Source organism: Daucus carota, chromosome 8 (genome assembly GCF_001625215.2).
Source record: "Daucus carota subsp. sativus chromosome 8, DH1 v3.0, whole genome shotgun sequence".
Lineage (NCBI taxonomy): Eukaryota > Viridiplantae > Streptophyta > Magnoliopsida > Apiales > Apiaceae > Daucus > Daucus carota.
In genome coordinates, this window is record NC_030388.2 from 27,966,342 (window position 1) to 27,984,096 (window position 17,755).

The window sequence follows — 17,755 nt, forward strand, 5'->3', positions numbered from 1 at the left end:
GTTATTCTTTTATAATATTTGTTTTGTTCATCGGACATGTTTGTTATTGTTAATTTTTATATGATTTACTTTGTATACATGAAAAAATTATTCATGCATTATCTGTTTGCTCCGTTCAAGCAACTTTTAAGTAAATGTTGTTTATACAGTATTAAAAAATAAAGGTTGTTACAAGCAAGGGTTGTTATAGACCGTTATCTTACAGATTTAAGTTGGATGTTTTTGTGCACAATCAATCCAAAAAAATTGGAGGAATGTGACAATGTAAGAACATGATTACTTTTAAAAAAATAAATAAATTAAGATTCGTTATACTTTAAATTGTTAATTACGTGTATAAATTTATTTATATTTCTTTACCATGAATTATAGTCCAATTTTGCAATTTTATATATTAGTTTTGGTATTACATCAAGATTTTTATAATATAAATTTATTTTGTCGTACAAATATTAATTTTGAAACATTAATATATTTTTTATAGACAGCCACAACATTATTTTATTTTACAAATATTAATATTGAATTATTATTATAATTTTTATAGACCGCCGCAACGCGCGGCTTCTCAACAAGTTAAATAAAAAGGAAGAAAAAAAATATATCATGTCATATTGTACATTGATATATATCGAAACAGACCGTTCGGTCTCAAACTGGATGGGGAGAGTCAAAACTGGAAATTGACCCAACAGCTTGCACAAAAGTTAGGGTTTTCGAAGAAGAAGGTGAGGCTTTCGGGCTTTTTTCCAGGCTCAGCTCCGGAAGATAAAGTCCTCAAAGGTAAGTCAAGCTCCAAAAATCGTCCGCAATTAAATTTCGAATAAGATTACTACTACTTGTAAGATTTCAGAAAACAAGACGAGTCAGATAACCTTGTTTCACAGTCATTCCCCGTTCTTAAAAAGCACACAATTATGCTTAAAAGTCAGTTAAATATGTGCAGTATTTACGACTTACCTGAAGAATTAGTAGCAGAAATACTCAAAATACTTCCTGTAAAATATATATCTTAAATATCTGTTTTTCGAGAATACGTTGATCACACTTGAGTTAAATTATCAGAAGATTCCTAATCAACATTATCTTAAATATCTGTTTTTCGAGAATACTTATACGGATGTGGTAATGTTACGGTATGATGATGTGCAATGTGAAGAATACTGCAGGTCAAATTATCCTCCGGGCTTGATTGACGAGTGTGCCTGGCGTGCATTATCGTATGGTTTAATCTGTGTGTCGACTATGCTTTTTAAGTTTAGTGATTCTACTAAGGAGATATATCTGTGGAATCCTCTTGTTGAGAAATACAAATCTCTTCCCGATTCTCAGCTTTCAAATATAGAGACTCAGTGGAACGCTTTAGCTTTTGGGTTTGTGCCAGAAATTAGTGATTATGTTGTGGTTCATATTGTCAAACCTCGTTTGCATTTGGGACGCAGTGAACCTGATCCCCACTCAGTCATCATTGGTATTTATAGTCAAAACACTAATTCTTATTAGGTTTTGGGTTAGTTTAAACAAGCATAAAATATTTTTGTGCTACGATACCAAGACCGACAAACTTCGTCAAATCTCATTCCCTAACTGGGTTTCACATATTCCTGTTATTCCTTTTATTCATCTACTTGGTCAATCTATTGCTTACTTTGTTTGGGACAATCAATATGATTATTTTGATATGTGGGTATTGAAATACTATTCCATAAATGAGTTTTCTTGGGAGAAGAAGATGAGTATTCATCCAAATAAAGATATTCGTGTGGAAGTCATGGGTGTAAGGAACAATGGTGAACCAATTCTTGCAAGATCATATAACTTGATTTCATATACTCTTGATAACCACTTGGCAAAAAAATTCATTGTTAATGGGATAGTTGGACTCCTTGTCCATATTGTGAGGAAGACTTTGCGCCACTCTTTTTTATTAAGCCTTTTGTGGAGAGTCTCGTGTTACTTAATATTGATTGATGTGATAGAACAAAATATCGAGTTGGAAGCTTTCTTAGTGAATGTCCATTCCCATGGAAAATAACTTATGAATGTTGTGGATTATGTTTTTTGTTTGTTTGATAAAGTCTATTATTGTAGGCTTGGGGTTTACTGTTGTGTTAGGTTTGTGAGTGATTAATAGTTACTGTTATTACCAAGGTTATCAATATTTGTTTTATGGTTTTTTGTTCTGTTATTGATCAACAGGTGGGACAATGATTGTCATCTGTAATTGAATAAGGAAAATCGCCATTGTATATAGCTGTTGAAGCTGGCAAAATTGAGTAACATGTAATTTTTGAATGATGTTAAATTGAGTCGATCAGTGTTGGCTAAGATATGCATTTCCTCGGGAATAAAAAAGCCGCAAAGAGCTAAAGATAGACTGGTCCAGTGCGGCCACACTAGGCCCATTGGGTCGGGGATCATAATTTTTAGCTTATGTAGCAAATGAGCTTGGACGGCTGAGATGAAAGCCTGAAGCGACGAATGCTAGCGATTGAGCTTGGACGGCTGAGATGAAAGCCTGAAACGACAAATGCTAGCGATTGGAATAAATGAAATCACAATCCGAGTGAAGCCAAGATACCCAATCAGACTGTGCCATGTGCCCTTGTTTTATGAGTATATATATTTCCCAAGTAGAGAGACTAACCCTCGATTTATACACGCCTCCCCGTCCACAGTTCTTCACTCTTCCTTCTCTGCAAATCGCCCATCTGCCCAGTTTCAGCTAAGGGCTGCCTACTCAATTCTGAGTGAATGAGTATATTCACTTCCTTAAAAATCTTATTCTTTTATAATCTTGCGCACACATAATTACAGTCTGTATATAAAGTTACTATAAATCAAAGCAATAAGTTATAGATATGATTTTTTTGTTCAGCTAATTAGTTTCAAGTCAATACATAATTTATTTATTTTTGCTAATTGTCCTGTTTTACATTTGAGGAATTTCTGTTATGCTCGAGTGCATTCTTTAACTCTTAAATAAAGATGTTCATGGGTGCTTGATTTCAGATTATAAGGTTTCAATGGTGCCCTGGGCTTTTCTGTTTTGTGTAATTATACACAGAGATAGTAGCTATAACATATAACAAAAAACACGCTGTTTAAGAATGTAGAAATGTTTCGCTATGTATAAGACTTAGTTCCATGTACTAAACTGGTATCCCCTGTCTTTAACCATATAATAACATATTTCTGCTTTCTCTTGACAGATTTAGGTTGCAACGATACGTCTCAACCAGCTGGGGTTTTATTTTTCACCTCTACCAAGGGGTCTGCTAGCAAAATTAAAGCAAAAATGAACAACAAACCCAAAGAAAGAAAGTGTAAACAACTGATGTCAGTAGTGTGCAATCATTGTATCAGGTAGGTGCAATTATTGTGAAACAACATATTATCGCAATAATGGAAACAATGACATTGCTTCTGTCAACAATATAAAATTCGTTGCTGAAACTCCTACCTTATTCTCATAGCAAACACTATTAGGGATGAGAATCTGCCACTAGGGTAGCCCTGGTTCCCTCCTGCACTTTTCTTCTGTTTTTAATTTTGATGTGCTTGCTCACTGATATTTTTCCTGATATACTAGGTGTATGCAAACCAAGCAATGATCGCTTTTGTGACACAGATCACCAACCAATATGCTAGGAACATACTAGGACTGAACTTTGGAGGAATACAGGCTTACTGACACTGAAGTCCACCTGGGTATGTTTGAAAGGAAGGCTGCCAGTTTAAGCTCGTGTGAAGCTTAAAAGTATTATTCATGCCGACTCTGATGCAACAAGAAAAGCAATCCTCTGGTCGGGCCTTTCAGAAATTCAAAGGAATTGAATCCTGCTAGATCTGGCAATCAATGCAAAAAGTCAAAGGTTTTATATTTCACTTCCACAAAATTGTTACTTCAGTAGTTCGGTCTCTTGGAGAGAGTAGGAATCCTTCGTCCACCCGCCGCACGGCACCGTGTACTCAATTGCTGGGACTCTTAGATGATTCCAGATTCTTAGGGATTTTTGTTGATAATTAATTTTGTAATTAGTTGCATTCTTTATCACTTTACTACTTTATAATGTAATAATTGTGTTATCAAATAATTATAATGTAAATTGTTAAGGATAATGAACTTAATTATTTGATTATTTGGTTGAAATATAAATGCAACTCTTAAAATACATATATAATATATATTTTTAATATATTAATTTTGTCGAATCCCCCGCACCCGAATCCCTATATATTTGAATTTGCCGAATTCCCCTACCCACACCGGCACCCACACTCATGCTTCCTAGCTTACTGTGTTCTGTAAATGTCTCTAGTTTTCTGCTTACTTTTCTCTTAGCCTAAATGGTAAAGAATCACTTTATATTTGTGTCATTACTCTTTGTCTCTTTGATAATTGTTCCGATTCCCAATTCGCCCATATGATATGCAAATAGTCTTATTGGCCTACAACTGTAGATTAAATTTACGTTAATGGATGATTGAGGCCTTAACATAACATGTTATGCACTTTTGCTCAATTTGAAAGGGGTTTCTGATTTAATCATATATAGACCACAGATGCATGTCGCCTTACCCTGATATCATAAATGTCCAGGATATTTGATATCCTTAGTCCAGACATTATGACTAGACTGTATGGTTTTGTTTAAAAACCAGAGATGAACTACCGAGTGAAATTAGCAGAGTTTCTTGAAGTTATCTTTTAATCGTCATATTCTTTTTAGTGGTGTACAAAAAATCATGTCTCAGCTTGATTGAACAGATGTTGTGCTTCTACATTTACCTTTTTTTTTGTCAGTTAAAATAACTTACGGACTGGCTGATTTGTTTTGGTTTGTATTTCAGAGTTCAAATATGTTTTGACTCCAGTAAAGGAACATTGTCAAATAAGGCAGACTTCATCTGTCAAAGATATTGAAACTTCTCGTGCTAAGAACAAAAAGAAAATGAGAGAAATAGCAAGTGCATCTCAGATGTCAGGGCGGAGCCGAACTTATGTCATTCTACGTAAACTCATATTCCCTTAAGTTTCATATTTTGCTTTGCTGCTTTCCTATTTTGTAATCATTTCTCTCTCTGATTCACATCTTTGTAAATAAATCTACTTGTCGGATTGGTTCTCTGCTTTCAATTTCACATCTTACTCCAGAAACAGCTGACATGCAATTCCACTTGCATCCACTGAGGTCATCAGAGGAACAAATGGCCACTTACGAAGGAAAATATAAAAGAACTGTGCAAATTGTCAATCTCCCATGTCAGGCAAGAGCGTGGCCCCAAAGAGTTTACTTTTCTTCTCCTTATTTTGCACAAGATATTTCAGTTTTATATATAGAGCCTGTTTAAATTAGCTAATTTAATATAGGTACTTTCTGAGGGAAAGCACTTTTTGTGTAAAACTAATTAAAAAAAACAGAAGCATTGATTGAATAGGGATTTTCTTCAATAACTGTCATAAGAATTGAAGACACTGGATGCTTCAGTTTAGACTTGACAAAATTGTCGCCACAGTATAAATTTGTGTTCATAAATTGCTTTTAATGAAGTCAACTTAAAATATTAACTGAAAGGCAATTTCTATGATGCAGGTGTTGAGCTTGCTAAAGATGCTAAACGACAGATTCTGGATGCTGGTTCTTTTTCCACTGTTTGGGAGTTCTATATTAAATCTGCACCTGAGGACTCTGAGGAACCTCTTCCTACTGAATCTGCTACGACTGCTTCCTGGATGTAAGTAGGTTTATCATATTTCACTAAGAAAAATTCAGCTAAATAATTTTATACTCCCTCCGTCTCTTCCATTTCTTAACGGTTTTTTCATTTCTTGACACACATTTTAAGACGTACATAAAATATAGCTCCATAATTTTTTTATTTTTGCGAATAAGAATTTGAACATTAAATTTTTATTTCGAAAGAAAAAACATTAAAAAATTTTATGAAATTATACTATTTAGGAGCCTTAAAAAACATGTCAAACCCTCTTTCCCAAATGTTAACAACCTAGAGGGACTGAGGGAGTAATAACTTAATTACTAAACTAGACAACCACAATATTATTATTGTTTCTTGCGATTGTACTAATGTTAAATTGTATTAATTTGTATAAGAAGTCAGATATATGCATTTTTACAATAAAAATGTGGTTTCAAGGTGTTTGCATAGGTCGATTTAGTAGAGCTGTAAGAACAATCGGAAAGGCCTCGCTTTATTGAAAAAAAAATATTGATCTCATGTTGCAATTGATTTTGAGCTCTTTTTTTTTGAAAAGTTTTGCTTAGCCATTTTTACTTTAAGTTCGTTTTAACATTTTTTAGGGACCACAGAAATTCTAACATTGGTCCCCAGGGACGAAGCTGCATCGGTGCATCGGGGCCAGAGAGGGCCATGGCCCCCCATAGGGTTGTCACTATACTAGTTTTATATTATAAATTTTAAAAAAATATATCTTACTCTTTATATTTATATAAATATAACAGTTGGCCCCCGTAAAATATTTTTGAATCTTCTAAAAAAATTGGCCCCTTTAAACTAAAATTTTTAACTTATTAAATTTTTCTATAATTAATTTAGTACATCAAATCTAAAATTAAGACCATATAAAAATACAATTATTATATGTTTAAGCATATTTAAAAAAACAAAAATGATGTTGTAAGTGTGACAAATGTGACGTGCCAGCTTTTGTAAAACAGAGTCTCTTGCTATTCAAAACAAAACCATCAGCTCTTCAGTACTTTTGTATTACAAGATTTTCAACTCAACTTTTCATTCTCTCGGCTGATTTTGGCACACTTAAATCCTTATACACATTTTATTATTCAGGATTTCAGGTATTATTTTCACTACTTCTTGGTCCATATCAACATAATCTTCTAAAGTACAAAAAATCTGGGACATCTTTAATTCTCATCTTCGTCAATTTCAACCTCATTGAATATTTAAATGTGTGGACGAAAAAAAATTTGGCCCCCTCTATGTATATTTGCTGGCTTCGTCTCTGTTGGTCCCTATGAAATCTGATTGCCTTCCCTGGTTGTTCCCTTAATAATAGTACTATGTAACATGTTTATCTGGGAATATAAGTTTATATGCTGTTTTTGAAATAGTGAAATATATATATAGTAACTAAACCCTTCTTCTTTGACAACTTGCCAGATCTCTGAGAAATAGGGTATAGTATATGGACGTCTAGGAGTTTAATTTTTGTAGGATAGTAGATTTGGTAGTTGTTGCCTTCAACTTTTCCTTACGGATGCCCGTTATGAAAGTGGTTAAGTGGTCCTTACTACATGTCTCTCTCAACAAAGTAGGTAATTTCACATTTCACATTAAAAGAGGGAAGAATGGAGATATAGCACGAGGAAAGCCGAAACCGCATTCAGAGTTTCAAAAGCCCGTGCTTACCAAATATCACCTTTTCTTTTGTTCTGAAAAGTTGATTGATCATGTTCTCATATCTATGCATCATACACTGAGCATTTTCAGTAATTATGAGTAAAATATTGATCTGCGATTTTTTATATTTCTTTTGCCCTGCGCCTTTTCTTGCTATGCGATATGGCCCCCTTTTTCCAGTAATGTACGTACTTTTATAGGGTTACACATTGGCCTTTTTAAGTTTGTCCAAATGAACATATAAAACCTCAAAGAAATTTTCGGTGACTCTGTTTCCCTCAAGTTTGTTTTCTCTACATCCCTCCCCTGTACGGGATGCAGTACTATAACTCCAACATTATTGATATTTTATGACTCATGAGTGTCGTCAACATCAGGAACAACAGCATCCATTATGCTGTCATTGAGCTGTTTAGAATCCATAATTCTTCCGTTCTTTTCTTTTGCAAATACTGTTTAGTTTTTTGTTGTAACTAATTGGAGTCTGCTTGATGGACATATGTGGCATATGTTTTTTAAAAGCTCATATCATGATATGCCAGATATACCCAGGTTAACACCCAAGTGTTGATGCTGCATAATTACTGAGATATAATCTTGGTAAAACTTGCACAAGTCAAATGTTACTTGACCCTCGTGCTGCATGTCCTTGGGTATCACGAACTTTTATCATATCATTACACTTAAGTATTAGAAATCTAGAAATAGATATATCCTCCTAAGTCCTAACATATTTGAAGGTGTTTTACATCTCTTGCCCTCCACCAGGACCATTTTTATGTTACACTGCCACTGAGACCACGCGTCCACTTCCTGTAAGCTTTCCTCACGTGCGTTCTTCACGTGCTCCTGTCTTCTATTTTTTAACTGTTGCAAATTGCGTTGCTGTCTATTCTAATTTGAGGCTCTGTCTATGTAATATGTATATACTATATCTATCTGAAGAAATTTTTAGACCATCTTATCTAATATTGTATAATATGGAATCTTTGTACTACACCCTCTGTTCTCAAATAAATGACGTTTAACTTTTTGGGATACAATTTTAAGAGCATTGATCATATATCTAAACTAATTATTTTTAAAATAAAAATATAAAACTTATACTTTAATTCATATAAAGAAAATTTGAAAATAATAATATTAGCTGATACAAATAGTCAAGCATCATTTTTTTGAAAACAGAAGGAGTAACAGTTATACACGTTACCGGGGTTTGATAACCCTAATTAATGTATTCTTTGTTCCGTTTCGTAATTTGGCCCGGGAGCTGTTCGTGCTGATGCGCATGACCGTCATAACTCTTCATCCCTGCGTGTTGGTGATTTTGTTTTCTTTACACTCCAGCAATATTTCATATTTCTAACATAAGTTGTATATTATGTGTTTATCCTGATTTTATTTTTATATTTTGATCTTTATCTGTCTTGCTTATGGTTTTCTTTGAGCAGATTATTTTTTTATCCATGTGACACATCTTCTTGATGTGGTTTGAACTTGTCTTCCTTTTGACCTAATTATAATTACATCATAGTCTCTAGGAATGTTTTATAATTAACCATTTCACAATGAATTCTTAAATTTCTTTTAGGTTCTTCAAAAAATGGGACTCATGGTAAGAATTATGGATTAGCTGCTGGATGTTCTCACTGTTGGGATTAGAGACCGTGGTTCTCCACTTGCCAATATTACAAACTTGGTGCAAAGTACTGATAAGGGCCTATCAAGTTCTTTAAGAAAGAAGGTATGACTTATGCCGTATGCAACTACCGCTCTTTGACCTTCAATCTAAAACACTATGTGTATAGTGTTAATGTGCCCCTTAAAATGTTGTTAGGTTAATGTTAACAGAGAGGGCCTTGGTTTGTATACTTCAGAGAATTTACAAGTTGAATTTGTTCAATTATTAATATTAAATTATTAATCAATGTTAACCAATATTTTTTTTATTATATTTTTAGAAGTAATCAAATAAAGCAACATTTTTATATTTTTCCCTTAAGCTTATCGATTTGTTGGCACTGTTAGGAGTCCGATAAAAACTCCTGCTTTTACTAGGACAACCTTTACTGACAATGCCACACTGCAGGATATTTTAAAAAGTATTCAACATGATGTCAATTGCAAGTGATTTTGTATTGACAGTGTTAGTCAAAGGGAACACGTTTTTTGAATCTAAATAATGTAGCACAGACAAAGAAACTGAAGGTCTCACCCACGGATATCTCCTTACAGCAAAGTTGTTCGACTCCCTTACAGACATTGTTAAACAGAAGCAACACACCTTGTGCTCTGAAATTTAAGTCTAGAATTTCAAGTCTTGAAACACCATTGAGCCAAGTGCTTTTTACGGATAAAGATCATGGGCCTGACAGACATGAGAAAAGAACATTGGGAGAAATTGGTGTGTTCTAACAGTTTACTTTTAGAGTAATCAATTGCTTGTTAAAATTTCTTTCATATATTTTTGTTTGAATGTTCACCCTTCGGAAAAGTGACTAGATAATGTATAAGGTATGTTTTTTCATATTTAATATTAGATTCGACCCAATCCATGTATTGGTTAACCTTTATTTTTGAATGACGTTAATGTGAGTTGATCAGTGTCGGCCCTGGTCCAGTGCAGCCACACTAGGCCCATTGGGTCGGGGATCATAATTTTTAGCTGATGTAGCGAATGAGCTTGGACGGCTGAGATGAAAGCCTGAAACAACGAATGCTAGCGATTGGAATAAATGAAATCACAATCCGAGTGAAGCCAAGGTACCCATTCAGACTGTGCCACGTGCCCTTGTAATACGAGTATATATATTTCCCAAGTAGAGAGACTAACCCTCGATCTATACACGCCGCCCCGTCTATAGTTCTCACTCTTCCTTCTCTGCAAATCACCCATCCGCCCTGCTTTCAGCAAAGGGTTGCCATCTCTATCCTGAGTAAATGAGTATATTCACTTCCTTAAAAATCTTATTCTAATCTTGCGCACACATAATTACAGTCTGTATATACTGTTACTATTAATCAAAGCAAGAAGTTATAGATAAGATTTATCTTGTTCAGCTAATTAGTTGCAAGTCAATACATAATTATTCTTTCTGCTAATTGTCCTGTTTTACATCTAAGGAATTTCTGTTATGCTTGAGGGAATTAACTCTTAAATAAAGATGCTTGTGGGTGCTTGATTTCAGATTATAAGGTGTCAATAGTGATTTGGGTTTTGCTGTTTTGAGTAATAATTCACAGAGCATAGTAGCTGTAACACATTAAGAAAAACACGCTATTTAAGAATATAGAAATGTTTTGCTATGCATAAGACTTTGTTCCATGTACTAAACTGTTATCCTGTCTTTAACCATATCGTAACATATTTCTGCTTTCTTTGGACAGATTTAGGTTGCAACGATATGTCTCAGCCAGCTGGGGTTTCATTTTTCACCTCTAGCAAGGGCTATGCTACCGAAATTAAAGCAAAAATGAACTACAAACCGAAAGAAAGAAAGCGGATACAATTGAGGTCAGTAGCGGGTGATCATTGTATCAGGTAGGTGCAATTATTGCGAAACAGCATATTGTTGCAATTTTGGAAACAATGACATTGCTTCAGTCAACAATATAAAATTCGTTGCTGAAACTGCTACCTTATTCTCATAGCAAACACTATTAGGGATGAGAATCTGCCAATAGGGTAGCCTCGAGTCCTTTTTCCTGTGGAAGTTAAAACAATAGCTATATATTTGTGAAGAGATTATTAATCAGTTATGCTTAAATTTCGAATTTCAACTCTGCTCAATCCTGTACTCGGCCCACTTGTCTTTATATGATGTTAATAAAATGAACCTAGCATTCAGTTCGGGTGTTAGGTTTTCATATGTTCTTGTAGATTTACCGATGCGTAATTTGTTATAGTATGAGCTTGTCTGGTATCATGATTGGCAATGTGATATTTTTCATATGTTTTAACCAATTCCTAATTGGTTATGGTATGAGTTTCATGCTTGGCAATATGATAATGTGAATATTAATTATCTACTTAATACTCAGATATCTCTCAATTTTTTGATGAGAAATATATCAACAGCAGTAGTAACAAACAAGTATTATGATGTGATTAAACTGATCTGGATGCCTCTAATCCCTGTTTTGTAAAAAACTGCTCCATGGTCTACTGAAATGATAAAATTACATATTGTTCCCTTCTGCACTTTTCTTCTGTTTCAAATTTTGATGCATGCCTGCTCACCGATATTTTTCCTGATATACTAGGTTTACACAAACCAAGCAATGATCGCTTTTGTGACACAGATCACCAACCAATATGCTAGGAACATACTAGGAACTTTCTACTGAGCTGCCTCATCAGCCCAAAGATCTTACAGATCGGAAAAGATTTTGTAGGGGTTCACGAGCTAATTGGCATGAAGAAACGGTTGGAAAAGGGAAAACACCGGTGAAGTTAGGAACATGCCATTAGGAGGGGTAAGCCCAAAGTTGTAGGTCCAGTCTCGATTTTTCTAAGAGTACTGACGGAAGGGGGCAAGAAATGCTTGCTTAATCTGTGAAGAAATGTTAACTTAAACTCGAGGGGAGGGTGAATTCTGCTGCTGGCCAGATGAGAAGTGCACTCCAGCCAAAGATTCATTGTGCTCACCAGCATTGCTCTTTTGGCCATCAAGAACTGTTGCATTCTCTGCGGGATCAATGACCTCAAAATATATGTTCAAGTTTTTTGCTTGATCCTCAAAGTTTTCTTTGCTTTCCCAAAGCAATTGGTAATCACTTTCAAGAAGCAGTTCAAGGTCAGCCTCCTGGTCCTTCACTAGCTTCACAGGATCGAGTACAATGCCATTCTGAGCCTCTTGACCATTCCCCTCCTTGCCTATTTTGTTCTTCACCATGCTCTTCTTTCTTTTCTCTTCAGATTGCACGGGATGTTGAGGCCCAGTGCTTGCAGTATAGTGCAGAGACTGAGCAAGTGGAGAACCAAAATTCTTTCTGTTTCCAGCTACATTTCTTGTCATAAATGCATTTGCACCAGGATCAGACAAAGCATCTGGTGAACTTAACCGGAACTGGATAGAATCTATTGGGCTTCGCACCATGAACTTTTCCTGAACACCACAGAAATATAATAACACTATTAAGGTTTGAGAAAGTCATGGAATCAGGTTCACACCAAGTTGATAAAATTATTTACTGACCTCATCAAAAAACCCGTGCCTGGGTGATGGCTTGCGGAGGCCTGAAGGCTTGGAACTTGTTGGTGTTCCTCCAAATGATGAAAATGATTTACTGACATCGTCAAAAAACCCATGCCTAGGTGATGGCATGCGGAGGCCTGAAGTCTTGGAACTGCCTGGTGTTCCTACTTGATTTTTGGGAATTTTTAGGTCCTCCGGGATTCTTGTTAATAATTATTTTGTGATTAGCTGAATACTTTATCACTTTACTACTTTGTAATGTAATAATTGTTTTGATAAATAATTATGATATAAATTGTTAAGGATTAACACTCACTTTAAAATTTCCTCTTAATTCAAAACCATCAATGTTGTGATTCTTGTACATCAGTTCTGATACCACTTGTTAGTCAACAACGCTTATTAACTCCATATTAGTATGATATTGTTTTATGACGGCTTATATTGAGAAAAATCTTTATTTTTACTATACGAGACTTGGGTTGACACTCCTTCTAAAAATGGAGAGAGGAGTGGCACTGCCTTGCCCGCATGGTTGGGAAAGCCGACAAAAGTAGGCGGGCATCAACTGAGCAAGGTGCTGAACATATTTCAACAGTGACATGTTTGCAATATGTAGGACTATTTGCAGTTAGATTTTCTCACTGTGAAAATGAAAGCCTTTAAATGGTCAGACCTTTTGGGATAATCATTAACAAATCATATGGCTCTTGAAAATTGCGGCTGTACTGCATCATTATTAATATTATTATTATATATTTTAAAAAATATATAAAAAATAATAGAAGTACACATATTTTTAGATATATTTAAATTTATGTATTCTTAAGTTAAAATATAAATTTAATATTCTTATAAATGAGCAAAGTTTAAGAATAATAATTTTAAATATGTGTCGGTACTCTTAGAAAAATTATCAAAAATTAAAACGTAAATTACTTAAAAATTGGGCGAGTACAGGACAGTATTAATGTTGTAATAATCTATTTCGGATTCAAATAATGTGAAGTCTAAACTTTAAAATGCTAATAGAAATGACGAGATCTCAAAAACAAACAGTAGAAATTTCTTTATTTATTTACAGGATAATATATTTTATTTTACAGCATTTGTTTTCCGAATAATATTATTCTGAAGTCAAACGAACACAATAAAAAGTTATGAGATCTACTATTTTTGATAATATTATTAGATTTTTAAAGTTTTATCAACTATTTTTTATTTTATTCATTTTAAATATAAATAAATGATAAATAACTTTTTAAAAATCTAAAAATATCATCTACTAGAAATCAAATCTTACACAAAAATACGCCGAGGGTTGCACAAAAGTTAGGGTTCTCGGAGAAGAAGCGAGCCTTTCAGGCTTTTTCCAGGCTGAGCTCCGGAAGATAAAGTCCTCAAAAGGTAAGTGAAGCTCCAAAAATCTCTCCGCAATCAAATTTCGAATAAGACTCGTACTACTTGTCAGATTTCAAAAAACAAGACGAGTCAGATAACCTTGTTTCACAGTCATTCACCGGTTCTTAAAAAGCACACAATTATGCCTGAAAGTTAGTTAAATTATCATCTCGTAGGATCCGATATGTTGATCACACTTGAGTTAAATTATCAGAAGATTCCTAATCAACATTATCCTAAATACCTGTTTTTCGAGATGATTGTGCAATGTGAAGAATACTGCAGGCCAAATTATCCTCCGGGCTTGATTGACGAGTGTGCCTGGCGTGCATTATCGTATGGTTTAATCTGTGTGTCGACTATGCTTTTTAAGTTTAGTGATTCTACTAAGGAGATATAATTGTGTAATCTCTTCCCGATTCTCCTCTTTCAAATGGGTCCGGGTCCCTGGCATATAATTGCCGGGGTTATATGCCGGGGACTGTTTAATTAACCTATAGTTTCTGGGCCGTTGAATGAATATCCAGCGGTCAGGATAATAATAAAACTTTAACATGTTCAGCGCTTTTAATATAATCCTGACCGCTGGATATTCATCCAACGGCCCAGAACCTGTGTGTTCCTTAACTCCTCCACAGCCATTAACATTAATGGCTGTGGATCGCTACCCCTTTCAAATATAGAGACTCAGTGGAACGCTTTAGCGTTTGGGTTTGTGCCAGAAATTAGTGATTATGTTGTGGTACATATTGTCAAACGTTGTTTGCATTTGGGACGCGGTGAACCTGATCCCCACTCAGTCATCATTGGTATTTATAGTCTAAACACTAATTCTTGGAAGAAAATATGCCAAGATAAGGTTTTTGTTTGTAACATTAACTGGTTTGACGTTGTTTTCACTAATGGTGCTGCATTTTGGGCAGGGGTTCGTTTAAACAAGCATAAAATACTTTTGTGCTACGATACCAAGACTGACAAACTTCGTCAAATCTCATTCCCTAACTGGATTTTACATATTCCTGGTATTCCTTTTATTCATCTACTTGGTCAATCTATTGCTTATTTTGTTTGGGACAATCAATATGATTATTTTGATATGTGGGTAATAAAATACTATTCCATAAATGAGTTTTCTTGGGAGAAGAAGATGAGTATTCATCCAAATAAAGATATACGTGTGGAAGTCATGGGTGTAAGGAACAATGGTGAACCAATTCTTGCAAGATCATATAACTTGATTTCATATAGTCTTGATAACCACTTGGCAAAGAATTTTGTTCATTCATGGGATAGTTGGACTCCTTATCCATATTATGAGGAAGACTTTGCACCACCCTTTTTCATTACGCCTTTTGTGGAGAGTCTCGTGTTACTTAATATTGATTGATGTGATAGAACAAAATATCGAGTTGGAAACTTTCTTAGTGAATGTCGATTCCCATGGAAAATAACTTATCAATGTTGTGGATTATATTTTTTAGATTGTTTGTTAAAGTCTATTATTGTAGGCTTGGGGTTTGCTGTTGTGTTAGGTTTGTGAGTGATTAATAGTTACTGTTATTACCAAGGTTATCAATATTTGTTTTATGGTTTTTTGTTCTGTTATTGATCAACAGGTGGGACAATGATTGTCATCTGTAATTGAACAAGGAAAATCGCCATTGTATATAGCTGTTGAAGCTGGCAAAATTGAGTAACATGTAATTTTTGAATGATGTTAAATTGAGTCGATCAGTGTTGGCTAAGATATGCATTTCCTCGGGAATGAAAAAGCCGCAAAGAGCTAAAGATAGACTGGTCCAGTGTGGCCACACTAGGCCCATTGGGTCGGGGATCATAATTTTTAGCTTATGTAGCAAATGAGCTTGGACGGCTGAGATGAAAGCCTGAAACGACGAATGCTAGCGATTGAGCTTGGACGGCTGAGATGAAAGCCTGAAACGACAAATGCTAGCGATTGGAATAAATGAAATCACAATCCGAATAAAGCCAAGATACCCAATCAGACTGTGCCACGTGCCCTTGTTTTATGAGTATATATATTTCCCAAGTAGAGAGACTAACCCTCGATCTATACACGCCTCCCCGTCCACAGTTCTTCACTCTTCCTTATCTGCAAATCGCCCATCTGCCCCGTTTCAGCTAAGGGCTGCCTACTCTATTCTGAGTGAATGGGTATGTTCACTTCCTTAAAAATCTTATTCTTTTATAATCTTGCGCACACATAATCACAGTCTGTATATACAGTTACTATAAATCAAAGCAATAAGTTATAGATATGATTTTTTTGTTCAGCTAATTAGTTGCAAGTCAATACATAATTTATTTATTTTTGCTAATTGTCCTGTTTTACATTTTAGGAATTTCTGTTATGCTCGAGTGCATTCTTTAATTCTTAAATAAAGATGTTCGTGGGTGCTTGATTTCAGATTATAAGGTTTCAATGGTGCCCTGGGCTTTTCTGTTTTGAGTAATTATACACAGAGATAGTAGCTATAACATATAACAAAAAACACGCTATTTAAGAATGTAGAAATGTTTCGCTATGTATATGACTTGGTTCCATGTACTAAACTGGTATCCCCTGTCTTTAACTATATAATAACATATTTCTGCTTTCTCTTGACAGATTTAGGTTGCAACGGTACGTCTCAGCCAGCTGGGGTTTTATTTTTCACCTCTACCAAGGGCTATGCTAGCAAAATTAAAGCAAAAATGAACAACAAACCCAAAGAAAGAAAGTGTATACAACTGATGTCAGTAGTGTGCAATCATTGTATCAGGTAGGTGCAATTATTGTGAAACAACATATTATCGCAATTATGGAAACAATGACATTGCTTCTGTCAACAATTCCTACCTTATTCTCATAGCAAACACTATTAGGGATGAGAATCTGCCACTAGGGTAGCCCTGGTTCCCTCCTGCACTTTTCTTCTGTTTTAAATTTTGATGTGCTTGCTCACCGATATTTTTCCTGATATACTAGGTGTATACAAGCCAAGCAATGATCGCTTTTGTGACACAGATCACCAACCAATATGCTAGGAACATACTAGGACTGAACTTTGGAGGAATACAGGCTTACTGACACTGAAGTCTGACTGGGCATGTTTGAAAGGAAGGCTGCCAGTTTAAGCTCGTGTGAAGCTTAAAAGTATTATTCATGCCGACTCTGACGTATCAGGAAGAGCAATCCTCTGGTCGGGCCTTTCAGAAATTCAAAGAAATTGAATCCTGCTAGATCTGGCAATCAATGCAAAAAGTCAAAGGTTTTATATTTCACTTCCACAAAATTGTTACTTCAGTAGTTCGGTGTCTTGGAGAGAGCAGGAATCCTTCATTCACCCGCCGCACGGCACCGTGTACTCAATTCCTGGGACTCTTAGATGATTCCAGATTCTTAGGATTTTTGTTGATAATTAATTTTGTAATTAGTTGCATTCTTTTTCACTATACTACTTTATAATGTAATAATTGTTTATCAAATAAATATAATGTACTCCCTCTGTCCTTCCCATTTTTTTACGGTTTTTTTGCACTGCTCGATACGCATTTTAACGCGCATATAAAACATAGTTGTATAACTTACTTTTGAATATTTTCTTTTTTGTGTAAAATTGTAAACATCATATTTTTATTCAGAAGAAAAAAAAGTTCAAAATAATTTATCAAATTATATTTTATGAGAGTATTAGAATGTATGTCGAACCCCCGTCCCTCAAAGTAAACAAATGAGGGGGACGGAG

The 17,755-nt window shown here is 34.9% G+C and overlaps 1 protein-coding gene and 1 long non-coding RNA gene across 11 annotated transcripts; both read left to right on the top strand.

Annotated features, from left to right (window-relative positions):
* Positions 1 to 636: 636 nt before the first annotated feature.
* On the top strand, positions 637 to 12,920 carry LOC108198758 (uncharacterized). 10 transcript variants are annotated; one of them, XM_064082630.1, is made up of 11 exons: positions 637 to 783; positions 2,200 to 2,758; positions 3,213 to 3,366; positions 3,593 to 3,875; positions 4,855 to 5,016; positions 5,159 to 5,271; positions 5,598 to 5,739; positions 8,999 to 10,351; positions 10,795 to 10,948; positions 11,671 to 12,203; positions 12,326 to 12,920. In XM_064082630.1, exons 4-8 carry the CDS (start codon positions 3,860 to 3,862, stop codon positions 9,067 to 9,069), a joined length of 504 nt encoding a protein of 167 aa, XP_063938700.1. In that variant the 5' UTR covers positions 637 to 783; positions 2,200 to 2,758; positions 3,213 to 3,366; positions 3,593 to 3,859; the 3' UTR covers positions 9,070 to 10,351; positions 10,795 to 10,948; positions 11,671 to 12,203; positions 12,326 to 12,920. The 10 variants fall into 10 exon arrangements, with proteins under 10 accessions (XP_063938700.1, XP_063938695.1, XP_063938694.1 ...); XM_064082625.1 differs by having other exon boundaries at positions 8,999 to 9,151; positions 10,029 to 10,351; positions 11,671 to 12,920; XM_064082624.1 differs by having other exon boundaries at positions 8,999 to 9,151; positions 10,034 to 10,351; positions 11,671 to 12,920.
* Positions 12,921 to 13,879: 959 nt separating this feature from the next.
* On the top strand, positions 13,880 to 17,526 carry LOC108198759 (uncharacterized). The gene is made up of 5 exons (XR_001802180.2): positions 13,880 to 14,012; positions 14,930 to 15,028; positions 15,623 to 16,181; positions 16,636 to 16,789; positions 16,996 to 17,526. It is a non-coding gene; the product is annotated as an uncharacterized LOC108198759 (long non-coding RNA).
* The last annotated feature ends 229 nt before the right edge of the window (positions 17,527 to 17,755 follow it).